The sequence below is a fragment of the Prionailurus bengalensis genome, chromosome A2, assembly GCF_016509475.1.
Source record: "Prionailurus bengalensis isolate Pbe53 chromosome A2, Fcat_Pben_1.1_paternal_pri, whole genome shotgun sequence".
Lineage (NCBI taxonomy): Eukaryota > Metazoa > Chordata > Mammalia > Carnivora > Felidae > Prionailurus > Prionailurus bengalensis.
Genome location: NC_057348.1, coordinates 12,420,070 through 12,430,660, shown reverse-complemented (window position 1 = coordinate 12,430,660; position 10,591 = coordinate 12,420,070). Strand labels below are relative to the sequence as shown.

Sequence of the window (10,591 nt, the reverse complement as noted above, 5' to 3'; positions counted from 1 at the left end):
TCGAAAATAATAAACATTAAAAAAAAAAAGTTGGTAAAACTGATTTTGAAAAAGGAGAACTGATGCCCTTTTTTCCTTCAGGCTGTAAATTACCAATAGCATATGCTAACCTTTTCCAATACAAAATCTTTTTTAAAATTTATTTTTGAGAGAGAGAGACAGAGAGTGCGAGTGGGGGAGGGGCAGACACAGAATCTGAAACAGGCTCCAGGCTCTGAGCTGTCAGCACAGAGTTCGAGCCCCCGACACGGGGCTTGAACTCATGAACCGTGAGATCATGACCTGAGCTGAAGTGAGATGCCCAACCCACTGAGCCACCCAGGCGCCCGTCACTGCCCCCCCCACCCCCGCCCTCAATATGAAATCTTGATACACCGTCATTAGCATGGAAGCGTTTTGCAGGCTATTCTGGAGAACCCAGGTCTTGTGCACACACTTCTGATGTGCTGTAAAGATGCTCCTGCTTCTTTTCCGTCACTCTGTGACCCACTGCTGTGGCCTTTTATTCTCTGTAGGACAGAGGAATGAAATTCATTTTCTCGAGTGAAAATAATAATTACTTCTCAGTTCAATTTTTTCCCTTTAATCAAATAATTTGCTTTTTAATATTTTCTCTTTTTAAAACATTTTTTGATGTTTATTTTTGAGAGGGAGACAGAGACAGAGACAGAGTGCGAGCAGAGGAGGGGCAGAGAGAGAGGGAGACACAGAATCCCAAACAGGCTCCAGGCTCCGAGCGCTCAGCAGAGAGCCCAACGCGGGGCTCGAACTCACAAACTGGGAGATCGTGACCTAAGCTGAATTCGGACACTTAACCAGCTGAGCAACCCAGGTGCACCTTTAATATTTTAATTAAAAAATTAAAAAAAAAATTTTAAGGAGACTCCACACCCAATATGGGGCTTGAACTCACAACTCCAAGGTCAAGAGCCAAATGCTCTACTAACTGAGCCAGCCAGGCGCCCCAAATAACTTGCTTTTTTAAAGTCCTACATGAGCAGTCTTCTGATTTGAAGACACCCGTTTTTCACACAGAAATTTGTGTTGGAAGTGATAAAATTTAGGACATGAGGAATTTGGAATCCGGTGATATTACAAATAAGCCGCATACATTAGAAATTATATGTGGCATATTGCCGGGTGATCAATGTGAAAAGTCTGCCGAGGAAGTGAAATTCTGTCAAGTTTCGTTCTCACTTGGGTTGAAGTTGGCGGACCTTCAGATGTGGACTTTTGGGCTGACGGCTGACAGTTTATTGGGGTTGGTTATCACTCTCAGAAACGAAAGACACTCGCTGGAAATGCAGGGATGGCGTTCAACCGTCTACCTCTTTAATCTCTGAACGGGTAAGACGTTACCGAGGAAAGAAGCAGAGCCAGGCTTTGAGAGAATACGCTGCAAGCAGTTGTATGAAGATGGGCCAGACCAGGTCAGACCCTGCAGAGCTCACCTTTTGGAGAACTTTCTGTGAAGATGTGGCCCATTTGCCACTGGCCACACCTGAGCCCTTGAAATGTGACTGGTGAGACTGAGGAATGAATTTCAAAACAAATAAATAAACATTGGTTTTAGAGTAATTTTGGGTTCACGGCAAAACTGAGCACAAAGTACAAAGAGTTCCCACGTACCCCCACTCCTACACCCACACATCTCCACCGCCATCAATATGCCACAACACAGTGGGACATTTGTCACAACGGCTGCACCTGACACATCGTGATCTCCCAGAATCCATAGTTTACAGTAAGATTCACTCTTGGTGTTGTACATTCTATGGAGGGATGCATTTTTAATCTTATTTAATTAATTAAATTAAGTTAATTTGAATTTAGTCAGCCAACCTGACGGGTGGCTGCCATGTTGGACAGTGCAGCTCTGTCCAGCGAGAGAGGCCCAGGAGGGGGGATCACTGCCCAGTGTGGTGGTTACAGGAGTAAGAGGGAATCCCAGGCCGCTGGCTGGGTGGGACTCACACCACCAAGCCTCTGTGTCCAGGCAAGAGGATGCAGGAGAGTCTCTGTTGTCCTTGTGTTTATAGGCTCTGACACCAAGGCTGGAAGCCTGCATATGCCATTTCACGGACACCCGTGCCCATTGGTTTCCTGTCATGTTCTGTCAGAAAGAAGTGGGAAGGCAGGTGGAGAGGTGAAGCCATTTTTTTTTCAGGCTTCTGCGGGCACCTCAGGCATGGTAAGAACAAAGCAGTGGCTTTAATGATGGGCAGGAGCAGCAGTGGCTGGGGACAGCGGGCATCCGGGTTCCTGCTCAGGGTCCAGTGATTTTGGGTTTTGGGCCACACCTTTTTCCCTTTTGACCTTTAGTCTTAGAAGCGTTTGAAGCTCCCTACAGTTACTAAACTATAGGCAACCTTATATGCCTGTTCTGTTTTTCGCATACTTTTGTACTCATTCTCCCGTATGAAACATCCTCTGTGGGAAATACCTAAAATGACTTTTCCTGGGGTGCCTCGGCGGCTCAGTCAGTTAAGTGTCTGACTCTTGGTTTCGGCTTCTGTCATGATCTCATGGTTCGTGGGTTCAAGTCCTGCGTTGGGCTCCGCGCTGTCAACATGAAGCCTCCTTGGGATTCTTTCTCTCTCCTCCTCTCTCCGCCCCTCCCCTGGGTGCACTCTCTCTCTTGCTCTCTCAAAATAAATAAATAAACTTAAAAAATATTTAAAAAAATAAAATGACTTTTCCTTATGGAACACAGACTAATAAAGCACTCAAGACAGCTAAAAGCCTTGATCACCGCACCTAGACCACCACTACGCTTTCCAGCTGATCCACTCCCTTCTGCCCATCTATGCTCGGTACATTTTGCCTGCTGCATCCAGAGCCACCACTCTAGAACACAAATCTGATCATGTTCAGATCCCTCTTGTGGCTTCCCATTGCTTTTTTGGGGGGAATGGGACAGAGGGAAAGGGAGAGAGTGAGAATCCTTTTTTTTTTTTTTAAACACTCATTTTAGAGAGACAGAGTGAGAGCAGGGGAGGGGCAGAGGGAGAGGGAGACACAGAATCTGAAACAGGCTCCAGGCTCTGAGCTGTCAGCACAGAGCCCAACGTGGGGCTCGAACTCACAAGCCATGAGATCATGACCTGAGCTGAAGTCGGACGCTTAACCAACTGAGCCACCCAGGCACCCCAGGAGAGAGAGTCCTAAGTAGGCTCCATGCTCTGCACAGAGCCTGACATGGGGCTCGATCCCACCACCTGGGATCATAGGATCAGTCAGATGCTCAACCAACTGAGCCACCCAGGTGCCCCTTCCCATTGATCTTTATATAGGGGATGGAGAAGTGTAGGAGCATGATGAGACTGAAAACTTAGAGCAGACAGCAAAACACTCTCAAGATGAGACCAGGTGACACATGGTCACATATCATTGCTCTTTATTCAGGGGTGTCTCATAAGATCAGCAGGAGCTTGTGAGACTCCCAAATGGAAGAGGGAGACAGGAAGCTGTGTCCCACCCCTGAGATCACATGGCCTTCTAGCTTGCCTGCCTGAGAAACAGGGCCTGATCAGACTCACTGTGCCACCATCACAGGAGGAGGGCAGGTAAGGGGATGCCCACCTGCCCTGAAGAGACCTTGCGGTCAGCTGCCCAGGCTTCCTTCCTCATCTTGTTAGTGGAATCCTTACTCATCCTGTTAGTGGAATCTGGCCACAGAGGAGTGTGTGTCCCTCGCGAATGGAAGACAAAACGTCTGAGAAATAAATGCCCCCTCCAGTACCGGTTCTCCAGCAAACGTCCGGTGCCTGCTCTGTGCCAGGCACAGTGTGAGACATGGAGGTGGAACGACAGCAAACGTATATTACCACTCCCACTTTTCAGAAGGGGGAACTAGGGGCTCCGAGAAAGTACTTAAGTGACTTGCTAAGGTGATTTGCCTCCTGCTAGAAATGGGAGCTGGGAAATCATCACACACACACACACAGACACACAGACACACACCCTCCCACCCACCCAACCCCACACACATACACCCTATCCTGGGAACAGCGAGTGTAGTTGGGCACGGCGAGGTTTCTGACGCTCCGCGGGGTGCGTAACAACCTTCCCATAAGGATTGCCAGGCGCACGGAAAAGGGAACGGCACCTGAAAGAATGACAGCATGTCAGACTTACGCAGTGGACGGAGGGGTAACGGGGCAAATAGGCTGGGCTCACATGGTGGGACCGGCGCGCCTAACCGGCCCCGCCCCCTCCCGGCCTGGGCTAGGTGTGCACGGCCCCGCCCCCGCCCCTTCGGTTTCGGTTGCGCGTGCGCAGCCCTACTTCGGTCCCGCCCCTTCCCGGACTCAGCTGCGCGCGCACCGCCCCTCGCACCAGTGCGCACGCGCGGCCCCGCCCCCGTCTCCCCGGCGCTCGGAGCCCGAGTCCGCGGGAAGATGGCGGCCCCGCTCATCCCGCTCTCCCAGCAGGTATGGGCCAGCGGGCGGGGGTGCAGCGCCGGGGCGTAAGGCGCGAGGCGGGCGCCCCGGGGAGACCGATGCGCGGGGAGGCCCACCCGGGCGGCGGCGGCTCGTGCTGACGGGCCCGCGCGGAGGGAGGGCGAGTGGGCGGGCGGTCCTGAAGGTGACAGGCCGGCCCGGCCCGCGGCCTCCCGCGCCCTGGAGACCCTCTGCGGGCGGCGTCCAGGCGGGGCTGCTGCATGTACCTGCATGGTTCAGGGCCCGGGCCCGGCTACGAGTCTGGCCTTCGCCGCAGCTCCCGGGCCGGGTGATGCACGGTGGCACTGGGCTCTCACTCTGGGAGGTGGGCGAGGGGAGCGAGCCTTTCTGCCGGTGCGACAGCCCCGCGAGTCTTTGTTTTCTGCCGGGTCCCAGCGCCGGCGAAGACGGTGTCCCCGCCGGGGTGGAGGGCAGAGCCCTGCCAGGGTCAGGACCCTCCAGCAGTGCGATCCCGGACTCATCCCTCCCTTGGGAGCTGTTTCTGCCACCCTTGAATTGAGAGAGAGGAGCTCGCACGTCTCCTTTCTGCGTCTTCAAATCTGCCTGATGGTCTTACTAAGGGGCAGTAACAGCGGCGCGACCTATAACGTGCGAAAAAGAGCCTTGCGCAGACAGCTTTGCTTTCTGGGAAGGATGTTCATTCATTTATTTGTCTGTCAAATGTGCGTTGGGCCAGGTGCTGGGAGTGCAGCAGTCACCCAGACAAGGTCGCTGCTCTCCTGGAGGTGACACTCTTATGGGAACTGGAAACTACCTGTGTCCTGCTAACGACAGCTGCCTTTATTTACTGAATACTTGTGTTGTACCAAGCGCCATGTTATAAGCACTTTGAACTATCTAGCACGGAGTTGGAATTAAGAGTGAAGACACGGGGTCATGTCATCTTGCTGTTTAGTTCTTGGCTCTGCCATTTATTTCCTTTGAGTGTGCTTGGGTGAAGTGCTCAGAACTCATTTGGAAAATGGAAATATAAAACATATAGGGATGATGTGAAGATTAAGCATGTAAAACGCTTAGTAAACAGTGCCTGGCACATCAAAGCACTCCGTGAAACTATAATTATTACCATCATTTAATTCTCTGGCAGATTGGGACATACGGGAATGTAGACCACAGCAGTAAGAATGCTGAACCTTAAGAGAGCTGATAGGTAGGTTGACATGACTGGTCAGCTTTTCCAAGGAGAGAGACATACCTGCTAAATCTTACAAGAACTAGCGAATTTGTAACGCCGTCACGAAATTAAAAGTGTTAAAGGCCAGTGGTTATTAATTAATACATTCTTATAAGAGGTATGAAAGTGCTATGTAAATTAGGTGCTCTACAGATAGGGGGCATTATTATTAATAGCCAGTCGCTATAGTTTAGGATATGTGCATTGGGTGAAACTCACTTAGGCTCACTTAATGAGAAAGTGCTCCCATTTTTTTGAGGGGGGGAAGAATCTTTTTGAAAGTTCCTTTGACTTCCTGTCAAATTTTGAAAGCCCTGATTTGAACTTTGATGACAACAGTGGCTACCGTCTATTGAGTGCGTTGGAGTTTAAGTGCTTTCTAACATGTTGGCACTTGTCCCCACAACAAGGAGAAGGAAATTCTCATTTTACCGATGCAGAATTAGGTTCAGGGGAAGGCCACTGTGAATTAAGGAATGGAAACATGATTTGGGTCCTGTGATTCATGTGCTTAGCACCCTCTGGGATAAATTCCCAGTTCTTTCTCAGGAAGCCTCGCTGGTCTGGTGCCTGCCAGCCCTCTCCCGCCTCCTGCTTTCCCTGGTCCCCACACTGCAGCCACACTTGCTGCTTTTCTGCTCCTCCCACAGTCCCAGCTTTCTCTGTCCTCAGGGTGTCTCACTAGTTGTTCCTTCTTCCAGAAGTGCTCTTCCCTGTCTCTTCCCTTGGTGCTTTTGGTTCCTGGGTCCTTTCCCTCCTTCGGGTGGTAGCTCAGATGTCATTCTTCCCAGAGGCCTTTGCTGATCGCGTGTCATAAGTAGAGCCCCTTCCATCCCACCAGAAATGTGTTCTTTCCACACACCCCTCGGCACCAATCAATGGTTTACACCCAGGCACCCAGGGAGAGCAGGTACAGGCCTCTTGATCCTGTGACCAGCCCGCAGGAGGTGTCAGGTAAGCTCTTGAAGCACCCATGACTTATACATGCCAGCGCCATTTCCAGGTGGCTTTTCTTCTCTGTGTGTGGGATGGGGACAGGGGTGGGAGTTGCAAGAGACTGACAGCCAGGAGCCCATGACACGTTTAGGTCACAGACTTCTGTGCTTTTTCCTTTTCCTTTACACATTTGTTGAACAAAGGCGTGACCAGGCTTTCTTCCTTCAGGTAGTTATCTGACATTTCTCTACACCTGTTCTTTTTTGTTGTTGTTAAGTTTATTTATTTATTTTGAGGGAGATTGAGCACCAGCTGGGGAGGGGCAGAGAGAGAGAGAGAGAGAGGGAGGGAGAGAGAGGGAGAGAGAGAGAGAACCCCAAGCAGGCTCCATGATGTTGATGCAAAGCCCGGCACGGGGCTGGAACTCATGAACCGTGAGATCATGACCTGAGCCGAAATCAAGAGTCAGACGCTTAACCGACTGAGCCACCCAGGCGCCCCTCTTTATACCTGTTCTTATGGGAAGCTCTGCAGTAGGTGTTCCTGTCGGCCAAGGTGTGAGGCTTAGCCCGTCCAGCTGCTTTCAGTCTAGCTGAGGGATGACACAGGTTCACAGATAATTCGCGGAGATGCGTGGATAGGATTCCAGGATAATTTCTGGTTGGGGGCATTCAGGGAGCCGCCTGGAGCGCGAGGCTGTGCTCTGGTTGGACTGAGGTGTAGGGCACACTTGGAACATTCTTGGAACACGGAACTTGGAACATGGATGGCCAGGTGAAGGTGAGTAAAGCAGCTGCTAGCAGAGTTGCAGAGGGGAGAGGGGCTGTGTGTTTCCCCTCTGTCACCAGCACTTTTGCTATAGGCATCTTTCCTGGTCTGCTCCACAGTCCCCGGTATCTGTGACACCTCTTGCCCTGTACAGTCTCTGATGACCCTGAATACGAATCTTGCTCTTGTGAAGGAAGAGTCAGGGTGGATTTCTCCCTCCGTTGGCAGCTCAGTGATTTCCGTTTCTCCCTGCCTCTGAGCAAGCTCCCCTTTGCCTCTCCTACCCTGGAAGTGCATCTGTGTCCCTCCCCCCTTTGTACCGTGTGGTCTCTGAAGTGGCTGGTCACCATGCCATCCTTCACCCTGGTGGCCTGTCACTGGTTGCCCTTGAGCCTCACAGCACCGCGTCCTCTCTGTCTGCCCCCGTCTTAGGGTCTCCCCGCAGAGCGTGCCCTTCCCCCACCAAGACCCTGCCGGAGTCCAGCCTCCTGTTTCTCCCTTGCCAGCCACCTCTGGGGTTGGCCACTTCCTTACCACATCCACAAGTTCACAGGCTGCGGCTGCCCCCCTTCCTACTCAGCCTCTGCCTCCGAGTTCATTCCACACAACCACCCCCTGCTCCAGAAGCTTCCAGCTACTCCCGTCTCCCTCCCCTCAGTATGTCCAGCTCGGCTGCCCCTGTGCTGCTCCGCCTGACCTTGCCAACTTGCTCTCCCGCACTCGCACCATTCCACTTAGACCCTTGCTGTTCCCAGCGCTCCCCCCACACCCTCCATGGCTCTGTTGCCCCCACCTCATGCTGTGACCTCCTGCTGCGTCCTGCCCCACCTCCCGCCCACGGGAGGCCACTCCCAGAGGCCTTCCTGGGGGTGTCTTCCATCAGTCCCACCAGAACGTCATTGTACCTCCTATACCTTCTGTGGGTCCCTTGTGTGGCCCTCGACCTAGGAAGCATGCGGGAAGCGTTGGGCTCACTGATGAAGAGAGTGTCCTGGGCCCAAGGGGGTGTTCCCACCAATGCCACTGGGGTCCTCCTCCGCCAGGTACTTCCTGTGCCCACGCCCTTGAGACCTATCATCTTTTTAATGGGTGCCATGTTCTGGAAGGTTTTTATTCCCATTTCACAAACTGAGACCCACAGAGATTTAAGTAACTTGCCAAAGTCCCATAGTTGGTGGGTTGACCCCACATCCGTCTGCCTGCAGAGCCCCGCTCTTTCCCCTCTTCCAGGCGGCCCGCTGGGCTCCTCGCCCAGAGCAACACCCGGTGAACGTGTCTGCAGTGAATGCCAAGTGCTTGGGACACTTGGTTGTCCTTTCGTCCCTTGTTTTTTTTCCTCTAAAATAATTGCCAGTCTCTCTGTCTTACTAGAATGCTAATGGTGATGTGGTATAAATTGGTGGGGACAGAGCCAGGGTTTAGAGTAAAGGTTGGCCCTGCCCCGTAAGATCCAGAATTCCCCGGCTGGCTCTTTGTCGTACTGACCTGCATTGGCCTGGTTTTTGTGGACTGAGTAGCTCCCAGTCGAACAAGAACATACAAGTTTTGCTCCCTCTGCCCCAATTTTGCACTTTAAGGCAACTTTCCTACATCTGGCTCTTTACCCGATCAGCTGATCCCGGAAGTGGACTGTCTTCGATCAGATGGTACCCAAGCGCCGAGCGTCCACTCTCTGATGCCTCAGGCCACTTGCCGTTAATGTGCCGACGGACGAACACAGCCGCCCCCCCGGCCCCGAAGGAGGCAGCCCGTCAGCCACTCTGGGGGTGCCCTCGGGTTCTCCCCTCCCAGACTTCACCTGAGCAGCCAGCATCCACTCGGAAAGCTCTTCCACATTCTTCCTCAAAGACACTTCTCCCACCCCGTTACCCCATGAGGTCCCTTCAGGGGGTGTGTGTTTTCAGTGTCATAGTCCCCAGATGTTCTCTCAGAGCCCTCGGTTGTGCGGTATTTTCCGTATCTCACTTTGTCTATGTGCAAACTGGGCCTACCTCTAAGTATCTGCCTCCTGACAGCAGAGTATCAGCACCTCGCGGGGTGATGGGTGTGCCGTCAGAAAGTGCCTCTCGTTTGTGGATGGCGCTGTTCATTCGGCAGATGTGTATCAGGCTTCTTCTCTTTCCTGGGCACCTCCTGGCCTGTGGGATGTAGCAGTGAACCTGAAGACAGCTCTGTCACCTGGAGGCGAGGTTCTAAGGACGGGGTGGGGTGGGGGGGCAGACAGCAGGAAAGGAGCTAGTATGTAGTCTGTCCCAGGGCCGTGTGGTCCACGCTGTGAGGGCTGTGGAACCGAGTTTACAATCCCACAGGTGAGGTGGGGAGGCCTCACTGCACAGGCACCAAGGACTGAGCAAAAAGGCATTTGGATTGCTCACCTCCCCCTCCCGAGTCACCGTGGTCCGTCTTATCCTCCCTCTATGAAGAGGTAAACTGGGGCCCAGAGGCAGAGGTCACTTGTGAAAGGTCACACCCCACAAGCTCGTGCTGATACAGCTCATCTGACACAGATCTGGGGCTCTGAGCGGCACTCCAGTTTCTTTTTATTTATTTCTTCACTGCCAAGCATTCAGTGTGAGAGGTCGTTGGTTTTAAACAACGGCCGTGCTCCCTGGGTGCTGGGGGCTGTATCTGCTAGATGCTGTAGAGTCTGATGGAGAGAAGATCATGTGTTTAAATTTTTATTTTATTGTTTTGATCTCCTTTCCCCGGAAAGTCATGGGGGAAACGGAAAAGCTGCCTTTTCGTCTTTACAGAGGGTCAGCAGGTCGGTTTCCCTGCTGGCTTGGGTGTTCTGTGCCTCAAGGCGGAGGCAGAAATGAGGGCGCCATGTCCGGCCCACGAGGAGGGTCGGCGTGGTCCGGGCCACGGTGGAGGCAGAGGCCACGGGTGGTCTGAGCTGGATGAGGGGCGGACGACTTGCTTCCACTTGGGTGTGTTGGAGTCGGCTGCATGGAGGAGGAAGGGCGCCGGGGCTGGGCCGTTGGGACATTGGGAAGGAAGGGAGGGATGCTTTTTCAGACAGCGGCGGAGCAGAATGAACAGAAACTGAGGGATTGGAATCCTGGCTCAAAAGGGCCGAATGTGAGGCCGGGGCTGGGAACTTTGGGCTCCGCATCCCTCTTTTAGTTAGGGTGACTTGGGGATTAAAGGGAGAAGGTGGCTTGGTAAATGGGACATGGTCTGTGCCTGGCCTACAGATTGGCCCGAGACAAAAGGGACTGACAGGGTGTCTGCTTGCCTAGAGTGGCCG

At 52.8% G+C, this 10,591-nt stretch overlaps 1 protein-coding gene across 11 annotated transcripts in view; it reads left to right on the top strand.

The window, feature by feature from the left end:
* The first annotated feature begins 4,344 nt into the window (after positions 1 to 4,344).
* EPS15L1 (epidermal growth factor receptor pathway substrate 15 like 1) overlaps positions 4,345 to 10,591 on the top strand; it is a 98,198-nt gene continuing 91,951 nt past the window's right edge. For all 11 annotated transcript variants that reach the window (XM_043590293.1, XM_043590284.1, XM_043590282.1 and 8 more), the window contains exon 1: positions 4,345 to 4,433. In XM_043590293.1, the coding sequence (XP_043446228.1) occupies positions 4,401 to 4,433 (33 nt within the window). In that variant the 5' untranslated portion in view covers positions 4,345 to 4,400. The remainder of the gene's footprint in view (positions 4,434 to 10,591) is intronic.